Source organism: Hyperolius riggenbachi, chromosome 3 (genome assembly GCF_040937935.1).
Source record: "Hyperolius riggenbachi isolate aHypRig1 chromosome 3, aHypRig1.pri, whole genome shotgun sequence".
Lineage (NCBI taxonomy): Eukaryota > Metazoa > Chordata > Amphibia > Anura > Hyperoliidae > Hyperolius > Hyperolius riggenbachi.
This window is the reverse complement of record NC_090648.1, coordinates 127599394-127615817: the sequence shown is the minus strand read 5'-3', so window position 1 is coordinate 127615817 and position 16424 is coordinate 127599394. Positions and strand designations below refer to the sequence as shown.

The window sequence follows — 16424 nt, the reverse complement described above, 5'->3', positions numbered from 1 at the left end:
TTTTTGTCTTTTCTGCCCCAATTGCTGAGTTACCTCAGCCTTGCTTGTAAACACAAGTAAGCAGGGGATCGGGTTTCAGATAAGCAGCTAGACAGCGAAATAAATGGAAGAGGAATATTTTATAGACAAAAAGAACCCCCAGCATGCAACTGCATACCTCCCAACTTTTTGAGATGAGAAAGAGGGGCACTTAAGCCACGCCCCTGCCACACCCCTAGTCACACATACCATAAAAATTTCATGAGAAAAATATGTTGTTTTATAATTTAAACCTGTGTTCTCCCCAGGCTCTTTTAGCCAGGTGCTCCACCCGGCTAGTTATAGTGAGCACCCGGCTAGTTTTAGCGAGTACCTGGCTGTTATAAGCTCACCTCCTCCGATGCTGTAAGCAGCAGGGCTGTGGAGTCGGTCCAAAAATCCACCGACTCCGACTCCTCAGTTTAGGATTCCACCGACTCAGACTCCTCGACTCCTCTAATTTGCATATTACAATTTTGTTGATTAAAAGTATGTAACATGAAATTCGTCTCTTAACTGCCAACGCTTAGGAATTTTACAAGACAACTGAAGTGAGAAGGATATGTAGACTACTATATTTATTCCCTTTAGACTAAAACTAGTCCTTGGTAAGAGTACTTGTGGAAGGTACAAACCGTAACAAAGAACATCTATCAGGCCCTAGGCAATGTAACTGTGGGTACATGTAAGAATGATGTGCAGGTACTCTGCAGGAGAATGAGGAGATTCTTCCTCTATTACACATTCTTCATGCACAATCTGAACAAGGTTTATAGGTGACAGACAACACCTCTGTGTTCAATGTGCACAGCATTCTCAGTGGATTCCCTGCAGCTCTGTGGGGAGTGCATATGTAGAGTATAGTACTACTGTGTAACAAAGTAAACCTGAGACAGATGAAATTAAAGTTTTATACATACCTGGGGCTTCCTCCAGCCGCCTTCAGGATAATCAGTCCCTCGTTGTCCTCCTCCACCACCTGGATCTTCTGCTATGAGTCCAGGTACTTGAGCCAGTCTGGCGTAGTGCGCATGAACACACTCCACCGCTAGGAGCATACTACACCTGTGCAGCACTATTGCGCAGGTGCAGAATGTTCCTGGCTGTGGGAGCGGCATGCGGCCGGACAGCGCTGACTGGCTGAATTACCAAGACTCATAGCAGAAGATCCGGGTGGTGGAGGACAGCGAGGGACTGATTAGCCTGAAGGGGGCAGGAGGAAGCCCCAGGTATGTATAAAACTTTACTTTTCATCCGTCTCAGTTACCCTTTAATTTGTAGTCACCAAACCAAATTTTAACAACATATCAAATTATTTGATTTCATCAGCAAAGGGAGTGCATACATTTGCATAAATCAGCATCAATGCAGAATTATTTCCATCTCGTTGACCATCTCTATTAGTGACACAGCTACACATCAGGCTTTATTCTTACAGCATAGATGTTATTTAGTATATATAAGAGATTCCTGTGTACACATCATATATACAGTCACAATCAGATATGTATATCTGACCTTAAAAATACGGGGACTGCTTTATTGAAGCAGCACAAGTAACTAATTTTGATTGGTTTATTTCATTTTTGTGGACTAAGCACAGCTATTACTGTATATATACATTATTTTTAATGACTAATATTATCTGAGAAATAGAACATTTTATCATATTTTCTATTTTAAATACAGTTACAAATTCATTAGGAGTCGGAGTCGGTGCATTTTTTCCCAACTCCAGGCACCCAAAATTGCCCGACTCCACGACTCCGACTCCACAGCCCTGGTAAGCAGAGTTGCACACAGAAGCACTGGCCCTGCATTCTCTAATCTTGCCCCAGCCGGCTACTTTTTTTATGCCACCCGGCTGGAAAAAAATTCTGGGGAGAACACAGCAAACCACACTGGTCCTTCCTGTCCTGGTTCATTTTCCTTCATATTAATATTTTGCAATTAGTAATATATCAATTTAAAGGATGGGAATAAAGTTTAGCGTCAAACATTTTTTAGTAGAGAAATATATATATATTTACATAGAAAGAGGGACAAATGAGGAGGAAAGAGGGACAGAGGGAAAGAGGGACAGGCTCCCAAAGAGGGACTGTTCCTCCGAAAAAGGGGCAGCTGGGAGCTATGCAACTGTTTGGCACTGACTACTAAAGGGCCAGTGCTCCTTAAAGAGACTCTGTAACATTAAAAAACGCCCCTGGGGGGTACTCACCTCGGGTAGGGGGAAGCCTCGGGATCCTAATGAGGCTTCCCACGCCGTCCTCTGTTCCACGGGAGTCTCGCTGCAGCCCTCCGAACAGCCGGCGACAGACCCGACTGTGACTTCAATATTTACCTTTGCAGGCTCCAGCGGGGGCGCTGTGGCTGCTGTCGGCTCCGAAGTAGACGGAAATACCCGATCTCAGTCGGGTCCGCTCTACTGCGCAGGCGCCGGAGACTTGCGCCTGCGCAGTAGAGCGGACCCGACAGCGATCGGGTATTTCCGCCTACTTCGGAGCCGACAGCCGTCAGAGCGCCTGCACTGGAGCCGGGAAGGTAAATAATGACGTCACCGCTGTACGGAGGGCTGCAGCGAGACCCCCTAGGGACGGAGGACGACGTGGGAAGCCTCATTAGGATCCTGAGGCCTCCCCCACCAGAGGTGAGTACCCCCAGGGGACGTTTTCACATTACAGTTCCTCTTTAAGTATGTGATAACTCCAAACCATAACATCAGAAAAAGTTTTGAATGCAGGATTAGCATCTTTATCACTTAACCTTCCTGGCGGTAAAGCCGCGCAGGAGGTTTTCTCCGGCCCTACTGGGCCGATTTTCTTAATTTTTTTTTTTGCTGGACGCAGCTAGCACTTTGCTAGCTGCGCCAGCACACCGATTGCCGCCGCCCCGCGCCCGATCGCCGCTATCCGTTGCGGCGTGCGGCCCCCCCCAGACCCCGTGCGCTGCCTGGCCAATCAGTGCCAGGCAGCGCCGAGGGGTGGATCGGGACTCCCAATGACGTCACGACGTCGCTGACGGCATCCTGCCCCGTCGCCATGGCAACGGGGGAAGCCCTCCAGGAAATCCCATTCTTTGAACGGGATTTCCTGATCGAAGCGGGCGGGGGGATGCCGCTGGGCCCTGGGCTCGCTACATGATTTAAAAACAAACAAAAAACTGCCGCGCTGCCTCCTGGCGGAATTTTTCATACCGCCAGGAGGGTTAATACACTCAGACCAGTTGCTGTTGACAATCCCGCTTTAAGTATCCTGGTTGCATGTTTTTTGTTTTTTTTTTGGTGTGTGTTTTTTTTACATCATCAGAGCGCATCAATAGTGTTTACAGCCCGAAGCTTTGTGTGAAGTAGAACTCCATGCACATGTGAGGCAAGGAGGTAACTAACCGATCTTACATTATTATGTATTATTTAGTGTATTTATTTATATACTGTTGTGTGATGCAGAAGTTACGTCATCGACCTGCGCAGTAAACGCGAAACACACAGGATAGCAGCGGAGAAGAGACAGCGGAACATCCCCGGATGCTGCCTGTGTCCAACCGACTCCAACAATCAACACAACTCTCCCTTATCTCTCCCGGCCTCACCTCTCCGCCTCTCCGGGGATCTGCTGCGGCTCCGACCCATCTTCCCTCCACACCGGAAAAGCTCTGCCTAGAAACTTGCAAATATAGTGCAGCCTCACAATCTTTCCGCTGAGGGCACGTCCTGCTATTAAAGTTCCGACTGTCTGCGCTTCCAGGCGAGCTGTTGGTGTGTGCGACACCTAGTGGCTAGAGTGAAAAAGACAAGTCAAGTTTTGTCCACCTTTTTATATGTGTATATTTAGTGTACCGTGTTGTTCACCATCAGTAAAAGCAAAAACTTTTGAACCAGGATGATACAGTTTATTGGCTAACTTAGAGATAAATAAAAGGTAAGCTTTTGGCTTAGAAGGCGTATTAGTCGAAAGCACTGATCAAACGAGTCATTTAATACTTTACTCCTTGCACACTGTGGACCTAGACTTTGTGCTGTGGACCTAGACTTTGTGCTGTGGACCTAGTGCTTTATTCACTGAGTTTTTATAGGTCTACAGTAATATGTCGGACACTGGGCGGGTCCGAGGAAAACGGGCACAGTGTTCCAGGAATGATTCTTTGCATTTTTGATGCAGTTCAGCCAACAGCTAGCTGACAACAGTTTACTGTCGGCAGTAGGAATCGCACAGTGTGCGAAAAAATAGAACAAGGCCAGGGCAGCATATGACTGCAGGATTTGGGGGTAATTCTCAGGATACAGGGTGAAAACTGATTGCCAAAAAGGAGTCATAAAGGATTTTTTTCATCCTCTGAGGTATAAGTGAAATCTAAGTAGCCTCCCAAGGTCTTGTCTTGTTTTTTTTGTTTTTGTTTTTGTTTTTTTGTTTGCCTTCTCCTGAATTCCTGGGTTAGAAAACCCCCAAAATATCCAATGACATTCTGTACCTGTAACAGAAGTTAAAGAGAAACTTTAAACCAGGAATAAACTTCATTCCAATTTCCCATGAGAAATCTTTACCTTGTCTCAAATACATAATCAGGGTGGTCTGTATGTCTGATATTCTGGTGAAACTCCTCCCACAGTGTGATGTCATGACCAATGTCCTGACCGTTTGCTTTCTGTGAACCTTGTTGCATTGTGGGAAACATCTTTTTCCAACTGCCAAGCAAGCAGCTACTCCCTCTGCACCTACAGTGGGATGCGAAAGTTTGGCCAACCTTGTTAATCGTCATGATTTTTCCTGTATAAATCATTGGTCGTTACGACAACAAATGTCAGTTGAATATATCATATAGGAGACACACTCTGTGATATTTGAGAAGTGAAATGAAGTTTATTGGATTTAGAGAAAGTATGCAATAATTGTTTAAACAAAATTAGGCAGGTGCATAAAAAGAAATGAAATCAATATTTAGTAGATTCTCCTTTTGCAGATATTACAGCCTCTAAACGGTTCTTGTAGGTTCCAATGAGAGTCTGCATTCTGCTTGAAGGTCTGGGGACTGAGATGGCCATTCCAGAACATTGTAGTTGTTTCTCTGCATGAATGCTTTAGTGGATTTTGATCAGTGTTTAGGGTCATTGTCTTGTTGAAAGATCCAGTCCCGGTGCAGCTTCAGCTTTGTCACTGATTCCTGGACATTGGTCTCCAGAATCTGCTGATACTGAGTGGAATCCATGCGTCCCTCAACTTTGACACGATTCCCAGTCCCTGCACTGGCCACACAGCCCCACAGCATGATGGAACCACCACCATATTTTACTGTAGGTAGCAGGTGTTTTTCTTGGAATGCTGTGTTCTTTTTCCTCCACACAGAACGCCCCTTGTTATGCCCAAATAACTAAATTTTTGTTTCATCAGTCCACAGCACCTTATTCCAAAATGAAGCTGGCTTGTCCAAATGTGCTTTAGCATACCACTATCGGCTCTGTTTATGCTGTGGGCTTCCTCTGCATCACTCTCGCCTACAGCATCTCCTTGTGTAAAGTGTGCGGAATGGTTGAATGATGCACAGTGACTCCATCTGCAGCAAGATGATGATGTAGGTCTTTGGTGCTGGTCTGTGGCTTGACTCTGACTGTTCTCACCATTTGTTGATTCTGTCTATCCAAGATGTTTGCCACTTCAAACCTTAACTTGAACTGAGCCTGTGGTCTTCCATTTCCTCAATATGTACCTAACTGTGGAAACAGACAGCTGAAATCTCTGAGACAACTTTCTGTATCCTTTCACTAAACTATGATGGTGAACAATCGTTGTCTAAAGGTCATTTGAGAGTTGTTTTGAGACCCCCATGTTGCTTCTCTTCAGAGAAAATTAAAAGAGGAGGGAAACTTACAACCAACCCCCTGGGCTGGATAGTGTAATGGTTAAGGGCTCTGCCTCTGACACAGGAGACCTGGGTTCAAATCTCGGCTCTGCCTGTTCAGTAAGCCAGCACCTATTTCAGTAAGGAGTTTCTTGGGCAAGTCTCCTTTAAGGGAACCAGAGAGGATCAAAAAAAAGGTTTTATACATACCTGGGGCTTCCTCCAGCCCCATACGCACGGATTGCTCCCACGCCGCGGTCCTCTGCTGCCTGGATCCGCCGGTACCGGGTCCGGTCACTGCCGCGAGTCGGCCAGTTGGCAGGCGGATGCGGCTGATTCTCCGCATCACACGGAGCTCCCTCTATATAAGTACGCATGAGGCTGCCTACTGCGCAGCCGCATGGGTATGGAGGGAGCCCCTGTGATGCGGACAATTGGCCGCGTCCGCCGGAAGTGACGGGCCCGGTACCGGCGGTTCCAAGAAGCGGAGGATGGCGGCGTGGGAGCGATCCAGGCTTATGGGGCTGGAAGAAGCCCCAGGTATGTATAAAAGCTTTTTGCTATTTTAACAACCCATTCCTCTCTAGTTCCCTTTAACACTGCTACTGCCTACTGAGTGCGCTCTAGTGGCTGCTTCGCAAGCGCTTTGAGTCCGACAGGAGAAAGGTGCTATACAAATACTGCAATTATTATTAAAAACTCTTTCTCATAATTGGATTCACCTTTGTATGTACTGTCGGTCAAGGGTTACTGAGCTTACCAAGCCAATTTGAGTTCCAATAATTAGTTCTAAAGGTTTTGAAATCAATAAAATGACAACAGTGCCCACATTTATGCACCTGCCTAATTTTATTTAAACAATTATTGCGCACTTTCTGTAAATTCAATAAACTTAATTTCACTTCTCAAATAGCACTGTGTGTGTCTCCTAAATTATATATTTAACTGATATTTTTTATCGTAACAACCAACAATTTATACAGGAAAATCATGACGATTAACAAGGTTGCCCAAACTTTTGCATCCCACTGTAGATCTCTCAGCAACGAACATTCTGTACAGATCACGTGGCAGAACTAAAGATGTCACCGCCTGTGATACATTTTTAGAATATAAATCAGAGAGAGGAAAGATTTGGGAAAACACTGACTAAATAATCTATAAATGAATAATGTAAATAATAGGCAATTTTATTCATTTTTATTTTCACTACATCTCCTCTTGAAAGTGTTGGATTTACCAGCAAGTGAAGACCCAGAAGATACTCAGTAGGATCCTTCCAGCAAAACAAGAAATCAGAAGAATCTCAGAAGGAGAACAGTTCAGATGTGCAAGAGGGTAATGGCACACATAGAAAGGTAGGTGCAGGTCCGGATTTATCTCACAGGAGCCTATAGGCACTGATGTTCTGACACCTTAGACTTCGCTCTCCATGAACCTACAAACCTCCGCTGAACTGCACAGCCAGTGTGCTGGCTGGCCCAGCTGTCACTTCTCCCTTACTTCCCTTGCACGTCATAGGTACCGTAGCTACAGGTGCCCCTAACTATTAACCCTTCTGGCGGTCTATTAAAAACCACCAGGGGGCAGCGCTGCCGTTTTTTTGCTGTTTTTTTTTTTTTTTAAATCATGTAGCGAGCCTAGGGCTCGCTACATGATAGCCGCTGCTCAGCAGCATCCCCCCAGCCCCTCCGATCACCTCCGGCGATAGGCGATCAGGAAATCCCGTTCAAAGAACGGGATTTCCTGGAGGGCTTCCCCCGTCGCCATGGCGACGGGGCGGGTTGACGTCGCCGACGTCATGGACGTCGTGACGTCTAAGGGAGACCCGATCCACCCCATAGGGGTCTAGGGGGGGGGGGCTCTGCGGCGGCGTGGATAGCGGCAAATCGGCGCGGGGCGGCGGCGATCGGTGTGCTGACGCAGCTAGCAAAATTACGCAGATCGGCCCAGCAGGGCCTGAGAAAACCTCCTGCGCGGCTTACCCCGAACTACGTTTGGGGTTACCGCCAGGAAGGTTAAGTAGCTAGAGGAACCTCAGTATTAAGTAGCTAGAGGCGCCCCTGACTGAAGGGAGATCTTGTCAGTGGATTTACGAGAGCAGGCGCCTGTAGGCACGTGCCTACAGTGCCTTATGGTAAATCCGGCCCTGGGTAGGTGTTTTATGTTTGTCTGATTAATGTTGGATGTACCAGCAAGAGACCCACATGAAGGCAGAAGACTCTCAGAAGTCCATACCAGCAAGAGAAGATGAATGCAGAAGATTTCAAAAAGAAGCAACATGTGACTGCATGATCTGGGGTGATTTCCAGGATCCAGGGTTACTGATTGCCAATAATAAGAGCCAGGAAGGAATGTTTTATCTTCTGAGGAATACGATCTATTTAAATAGATCTAAGTAACCTCCAGTGTTTTTTTCCTTCTTCTGGATCCCAGGACTAAATGAGCCCCAGTAATGTGCAGTGACAATCTGTGCCTATATGTAGGTAGCAAAGAAAAATATAAAACTAATTGACTTTCTTAGTTCTTGTGACTTCATTAAGTCTATTGTATCTGTATTAATGGAGCCATAGCTTGTGTAACTCGCCTCTTGGAGCTCATGGAGGGCCTAGGTTCTCAATACATGGATGCTTAGAATGGTATCGTGGAAACTTATGCTGGGGTGGGGGAGGGCAATACACCTATGATATAACCCTAGTCTCTTTTAAAGGGAATCAAAAGTGAGAGTTATACGGTGGCTGCCATATTCATTCCCTAATAATGCCTGTGGCCTAGCCTCTGTGCTCTGCCTCTAATAACATAAGTCACTGGCCCAGAATGAGCAATGCACAGAGGTCTGATTTACAGTCAGGGCTGAGTTATCCGCTAGACTCTTTCCCATGTATTTCTCTCTGTGTAGCCCCCACATCCCATGTGGCTGTTTCTTATTCCTTTTATCACTCTCGCCAGGGGCGTAGCAATAAGTATAGCAACCATAGCGTTGCTATGGGGCCCTACGCCACAGGGGGCCCGCCTGCCCGTACATCAGTTTGTTTTTTTTTGTTTTTTTTATGTCGGTCCTGTCCGGGGGCCCCCACCCCCCGATTATTTTAGAGCTGCAGGCCCCCCCTCCCCGGCCCCCCTCCTCTGATAAGGTGGCTGTGAGGAGTGGGACTACTTGGGCGCAATGATACTCCTGGCGGCCGGTGTAATGTCTGAGTGCGCTGCCCGCAAGCTCTCTTCCACACTGAGTAGCACGCATGCTCAGTGTGAAGTTAATGATGCTGCTGGAGATAAAATACGAAATATCTCCGCTCCCACACCTCTTACACTCCCCAAATTTTGAGGGTAGGGAGGGGACCCCCCGAACGACCTTTATGCCAAATTGCAGCCCCCGAGACCCGCTGGTTCAGGAGATAGATTAGAGAAATCTATCTCGGGAACCAGCGGGTCTCGGGGGCTGCGATTTGGTATAGAGGTAGTTCGGGGGGTCCCCTCTCTACCCTGAAAATTTGGGGAGTGTAAGAGGTGTGGGAGCGGAGATATTTAGTATTTTATCTCCAGCAGCATCATTCTATATCAAATGTGGCCGCACAGTCTCCTACTGCGCATGCGGGGCAGCGCAAATCCACAGGCAACGTAATCAGACACAACACCGGCCCGACAGTTACTCTATAGTTCCAGCTTCCGGGCCGGCCAGCCAGGGAGAGGGAGGAGTGACTGTCTGACTCTGATGACCTACGTGCGTGCGTGCGTGCGTGCGTGCGTGCGTGCGTGGGAGGGAGGGAGCAGGCTGGCTGCAGACAGTGCCTGCTTAGTGTCAGGGTGCTGTGCCTGTTGGACTGGAGGAGGCCAGAACGGAGGAGAGCGGAGCGACCCGACCCCACCGTGACCATCCCTAGCAAGCTGCCTGCAAGTAAATTAATACATGTGCCTGGCTGATGCTGCTGGCTGCTGTGGAGCACGGTCGGAGGTGGGTGGGTGGGGGCTGGGGAATGGCCTGGCCGGGGGACTTGCTGTCTGCTGTGTGTGGGGGGGATGGGGGAGATAGAGAAGTGCTGGCTGCTGTGCGGGGATGGGGAGAGAGAGGTGCTGGCTGCTGTGTGTGTGTGTGGGGGGGGGGGATGGGGGAGAGAAGTGCTGGCTGCTGTGGGGAGGATGGGGGAGAGAGAGGTGCTGGCTGCTGTGTGTGTGTGTGTGTGGGGGGGGGGGGGGATGGGGGAGAGAAGTGCTGGCTGCTGTGGGGAGGATGGGGAGGGAGAGGTGCTGGCTGCTGTGTGTGTGTGTGGGGGGGGGATGGGGGAGAGAAGTGCTGGCTGCTGTGGGGGGGATGCGGGAGGGAGAGGTGCTGGCTGCTGTGTGTGTGGGGGGTGTGACGTATGCGCACTCACCCACCAATTCCTGTTCCCTTTGCTGCAGTTTACCATACAGCCTCAGACCCTAAGGGAATCCTGAAGGCAGTCGGAACTGCAGGCAAAGTAACCTTTTGGATTGGTTGATGAGTCCACACACGGTCCAATTTCAATTGTATATACAATCGATACAATCTGTGCTCTCATATAGAGGCCAGGTCGCTGCCACTAATCCGCAATAAAAGCGTGCAAATGCGCTAATTCTAACTCTAGCTAAATCCTGTAGGAAATAGGGTTAATTTGACAACCTTTCTAGAGATAGCAAACTAACAATATTTAATATCAAAACAGTTATGGTAACATGTCTCTCTTTGAAGATGTGAATTCTTTTGGCAGAGATTTGTTTCAGAACAGCACTTAGACGAACGATTTTCAATCGTTTATTTAAAGAAATAATGCAGAACAAAATATAGCAATAGAAACAAATGGATACAGAAATAATAAGGGTTCAATAGGAAAATAATAGCTGATTACAGTCTGAGCAGTTTGTCAAGTTACCGTGTCCTTTGCGGTAAGTCCCACAGAAGATATATAGTCCAATTCTGGAAAGTTCTGTGGAATGGGTATTAATCCTTTTATCATCCAACCCAAATCCGTGATGGTACAAGATGGCTGGGGTCTCTCTCTCCAGGCTGAGTGTCAGTCGGTTTTAACCCTTTCTCTCCCAGTGGGTGTGGATGGTAACAAGAGAGGTTACTCCACCCTTAACAATCTGACCTCAGCCTGCTGAAGTCCGCCCCTATTGTCTGAGGGACAGAATTGGCAGTTTCTCCAAGTATGTCATAAGTTAACTCAGCGGATATCTGACATATGATATAAAAACCAACATTTTACATTCCGTCATCATGCGCTGAACCAATCGATATCAAACGCGCTTGGAGTGCCACCTTCCCTGCCTATGTAATCAATACCTCAGGCTGTGAGATGACTAGGAGATCGATTAACGCCTCAGAAGGTGTGCTGCGCGGGTCGCATGGCGCACTGTGAGTTGTGGACCGCTGGGCCCAAACGGATACGCAATATCCATCGAATTATGGACTACTATGAAATGAGATATCAAAAGCTCATTAAGCCAGGGACATGTCTCTGGGTATTCTCAGGACAGGCAGGAATGTGAATGGGTCCTAATGAGTTTATGAGGGGATCTGTTCCTCTCCTTTTCTTTAAAACTAGGATGGGAGAAACTTCCTGGAGAATCCTTATTGCCCCCCTTATAGATAACCTTTTTCCTGTGGGGATGGTCTGGTTTTAGGGTAAATGGCTTCTTTCAGTAAGTACAAACAAACACTCCCTCACATCCCCCAGGGCAGGGGTGGTGAGATGGAAGAGCACTGAGTTTCTAAAAGCCAGGCATATGAATTAAAGGGGCTCTCCAGATCATAGTTTGGGCGCATTTACATGCGCTTGCCGCAATGGCGTTCGCAAAATCGTGACACCTCCCCCCGAACTTGTTGCGGTGGGGCCTGGCATTCCCACAATGCCTTGAACTGTGCAACTTACTCCTTTGGTGTTGTAGGGTTCGCCACAGCGAGAAAGGCCATCTGCGTTTTGGTGGCGACTCCCAGCCTTATGCTGGATTGTGAAATCGTACTGCTGTAGCGCCAGGCTCCAAAGTAGGAGTTTCCCGTTGCTACCCACAGTGCAATTCAGCCAGTTAAGGGGATTGTGGTCAGTGATGACCGTAAAGGACCGTCCATAAAGGTACGATTGTATCTTCTGGAGGGCCCACACAATCGCTAGGCACTCTTTCTCAGTTGTAGCGTACGCTACTTCCCTGGGGAGTAACTTTCGGCTCAGGTAGACGACAGGGTGTTCGTTTCCGGTTGCGTCCACCTGGCTGAGAACGGCTCCTAGACCAAAGTCAGAGGCATCGATCCGCACGATAAACCGACGGCTAAAGTCTGGGGCTTGAAGGATCGGAGCTGTCTTCAAGGCCCGAAAGGCCTCTTCGCAGTGTGGTGTCCACTGGACAGTTTGGGGTTGTTTTTTACCCGTTGCGTCAGTCAGGGGTTTGGCCAGGGTACTATAGTTGGGAACAAACTTCCTATAGTATCCTACCGTCCCCAGGAATGCCTGCACCTGTTTCTTGGTGACAGGTCTAGGCCATGACAGGATGGCGACGATCTTTCCTGTCTCGGGCCTCAGTTGCTGACTTCCTACTCGATGTCCAAGGTACTGTACCTCGGTCATGCCAATTTGACATTTGCTGGGTTTTACAGTCAGATTGGCAGTGGACAGTTTCTCTAATACTTGCGCTAGGTGGTCAAGGTGGTCCTCCCAGGTTGGGCTGAATACGGCAATATCATCCAGATATGCAACCGCAAAACCGTGCATCCCTTCCATCAGGTCATTTATAGCCCGCTGAAAGGTGGCTGGAGCATTCTTCATACCAAAAGGCATCACAGTAAATTCATAGAGGCCAAAGGGTGTGATGAACGCCAATTTCTCTCATGCGTCCGGCGCGAGGGGAATCTGCCAGTATCCACGGCTCAAATCCATGATTGTTAGGTAGCTGGCAGAGGCCAGCTGATCTAACAGTTCATCGATTCGAGGCATGGGATACGCGTCGGTTGTGGTGATATCATTCAGTCTCCTGTAGTCAACACAGAACCGCGTGGTCTTGTCCTTCTTGGGAACAAGGATGACCGGGGAAGCCCATGGACTCGAGGATTTCTGTATGACTCCTAACTGCAGCATCTCCTCAATCTCTTGCTTCATCTGTGCCTGTACCTCCGGAGAGGTCCGATAGGGGAATTGCCTTATGGGCGCGTGGGTCCCCGTATCTACCCTGTGGACTGCTAAAGAGGTTTGCCCAGGGGTTCCCGAGAATGTGTGCCTATAGGTGTTTAGCACTTTTCCCAGCTGGGCTTGCTGGGAGTGCGAAAGATGGGGGTTGACATGCAAGTCGTCGGCCACTTCTCGTATGCCCACTAGCAAGTCTGGCAGTGGATCGGCCTCTCCCTGTTCTAACTGACTGCACATCGCTAGCACATATTGGGTTCGGTCCTCATGGGCTTTTAGCATGTTTACATGGAACAGTTTCTGTTGCTTACCTCCCAAACTCACCAGGTAAGTGACTGGGGTTACTTTTTTCAGGATGGTGTACGGTCCTTCATATGCGGCCTGCAATTTGTTTTGCCTCACCATGTTGCCTTCTGCAAATGATCGGTCCCAGGCAGTACGGTCATACAGGGCCTTCTGCTTGGCCTGGGCCTTGGTCATGTTTTCAGTCACCATGGCAGCGAGTGACTCCATTTTGTCCCTGAATTTAAGGACATAATCCACTACTGAGACTTCTGAGGGGTCACTTTTGCCCTCCTAAGCCTCACGAATCAATTTTAATGGCCCGCAGACATCTCTTCCATACAGGAGTTCAAAGGGCGAGAACCCTGTGGACTCCTGCGGCACTTCTCTGTATGCAAATAGCAAATGAGACAAGTATCGCTCCCAGTCCTTACCTTGTGATTCAGCGAACGTTGTCAGCATTTGCTTTAACGTGCCATTGAATCGTTCACACAAACCGTTGGTCTGTGGGTGGTAGGGACTGGAGACCATATGTGTCATTTGTATTTTCTCACAGAGGGCTTCCATTAGCTTAGACAGAAAGCAGGAGCCTTGGTCAGAGATCATCTCTGCTGGGAAGCCCACACGCGTGAAGATTCCAATTAAGGCGTCTGCTACTGTCTCAGATCTAAGGGAAAACAGTGCCACTGCCTCTGGATAACGAGTGGCATAATCCACACACGTTAATATATACCGCTTGCCAGACCTGCTTGCAACGAGCAGAGGGCCTATTATGTCCACTGCCACCCTCCGGAAGGGCTCATCAATGATTGGCAGTGGGCACAAGGGAGCTTTTTGGGTACTCCCGGCCGTTTTTACCCTCTGGCATGTGGTACAAGATCGGCAGTAATTAGTCACATCTACTCGTATCTTAGGCCAGTAAAAGTGTTTCTGAACACATGCTCGGGCTGTCTTGAGCACATGCCCTCTGAACTCCCTGGGTACCACTAACTATCTTGTGTTCTCACCTGTGTCCCTCTGTACAGCTTCACTGTACAGCCTGCCATTGTCCCAATACACTCTGAATTGAGCCCCCTCAGCTGGTGGCTTAGCGGCCTGGGCCCTAAGCTCTTCCAGGCTGGGGTCATTCTGCAAGGCCTGCAAGAATGCAGGACTGCATGTCTCAGTTAGCTGACCAGTGACATAGGAGGTCAGTTGTGGAGAAGTACTTTCCCTGGGGTCTGAGTTAGGCGCAGGGGCCTGCTCCGAGCTCAGGTCACTGGAAATACTGGGAGTGTTGGCCAGCACATTTACACATGCATTGTCATCACACAATATATCACTTTCAACATAATCACAGGCCTGTCGGTCAGAGTGATCAGAGTAGGCCGAGACCTCCTCTGGTGGCTCTGAGCTCAGGCTCTTAGCCATATTTCGGGTAATGGCTAGAACAGGTACAATACAATCCACATCACAGTTATCATGGACACATGCATTTTCATCAGTAATGACAGGTGTAGAAACATGTAAATGACAATCAGTGGGTTGTAAGTCTACATCTGATACCTTCCGCCTAGCTGCGTTAGGTACGGTAGAAAAAACAGTTAAAGTTTTCCTGTCCCCTTGTTTCCCCAAGGGTTTGCACAGTACCTGGTTTTATTCAGGGAGTCCGGCTTGGGCCTCCTGCATGTCCGCAGGGTACTCATAACGGCACACAAGGGTGCCCAGATCCGTGCCAAGCACGGTTTCGACAGGAATATCATCCAAGACCCCAACAACCCGCTCTTGGCATCCCACTCCCCAGTCGATCGCAACTCGGGCCTGGGCAACATGGGTGCGAGTACCTCCGACTCCTGTCAGGGTGAGGTACTTTCCTGGGAGGATATCCTCCTCCTTAACAAGACTTGAGTGAACTAGGGTAATATCTGCTCTGGTATCACGGAATCCGATGACGGTCTGCCTGTTCACAACAACAGGCTGGTGATTGCTGGATCTCTGTTGCATTTGGGGACCACCGATGAGCTGCACATTGGATGGAGGTGCGGTGTTGCTGACCCTGGCTGGGCCAGATGGTGGTGTGGAGTTGCTAGCCCCCTGTGGGCTAGATGGCTGGGCTGACTTCCTCTCATAGCAGTTTTGCTTGGTGTGTCCGGGCCTGTGACACAGCTCACACCAGGGCTTCCTTGCCTCACGGTTCCCAGGGCCAGCAGGCCTGCCTTCTCTCCAATTCTGGGACAGGGCTCTGTCTCTATCAGGTACCAGGGATTTTCGAGTATCTGGTACCACCGGTCTGCGGGTATCCGGGGCCGCGGGTTTGCGAAGATCCGGCATCCGGGTGGCAACAAACATGTTTGCCAGCGCGGCAGCTTCCTTGGCAGATGGAGGCTTCCGCTCCAGCACAAACTGCCTCACGTCTGTAGCACATATAGCGAGGATCTGTTCATGGATCATCAGATCCGCAATAGCTTCAAAAGTATTTTCTTTAAGGATTCAAACCCATTGATGGAAGGTGGTGCCCAGACGGCTAACCACATCTGCGTGAGAGTCTGTGGGTGCCTTCTGCAGGGCACAGAACTTTTTCCGGTAAACTTCAGGAGTTAACTGGAACTTAGCTATTATAGCCTCCTTAATAGCTTTATAATCGCTGTCTTGATCGGTGGGCATCTCGGCATAGGCATCCAGCGCTTTACCCGTCAGTTGGGGTGTCAGGTGGATGGCCCACTGTGCCTCTGGGATGCGAAACTGTGGGCACGCTTTCTCAAACGACCGCAGATAGAGATCAATGCCACCCCCTTTTCCATGACAGGAAATTTTGCTTTGGGGGTCACAGGCACAGGCATAGGTGTACCCCCTGCAAGAAGAGGGCTAGGGGTGGAAGACTGCTCTGCCTGTCTCACCCGGGCCAGTTCAAGGGCACGCTGATGCTGCAACTCCTCTCTCTGGAGCTGGAACTGTCGCTCCTCTCTCTGGAGCTGGAACTGTCGCTCCTCTCTCCGGGACTTGGAGAAGGAACTGCAGGTATGCCTGGTCGCCAGTGTCTCTCAGGTGCTGCAGCAGCGCTGTTCCACCGGATCAGGGACAGGGAAGGATGGACCAGGGCTGTCGGTCCCTCTGTGAGTGTCATCTGCTGCATTTTAGGGTGCATCAAAGTCCCTGTGGGTGCTTTCAGTTTCCTGAGCT

At 48.9% G+C, this 16424-nt stretch overlaps 1 protein-coding gene across 1 annotated transcript in view; it reads right to left on the bottom strand.

The window, feature by feature from the left end:
• SNRNP27 (small nuclear ribonucleoprotein U4/U6.U5 subunit 27) overlaps positions 1-3712 on the bottom strand; it is a 52134-nt gene extending 48422 nt beyond the window's left edge. Inside the window, exon 1 of the mRNA XM_068274914.1 lies at positions 3607-3712. Within this exon, the coding sequence (XP_068131015.1) occupies positions 3607-3646 (40 nt within the window). The 5' untranslated portion in view covers positions 3647-3712. The remainder of the gene's footprint in view (positions 1-3606) is intronic.
• Positions 3713-16424: the final 12712 nt, after the last annotated feature.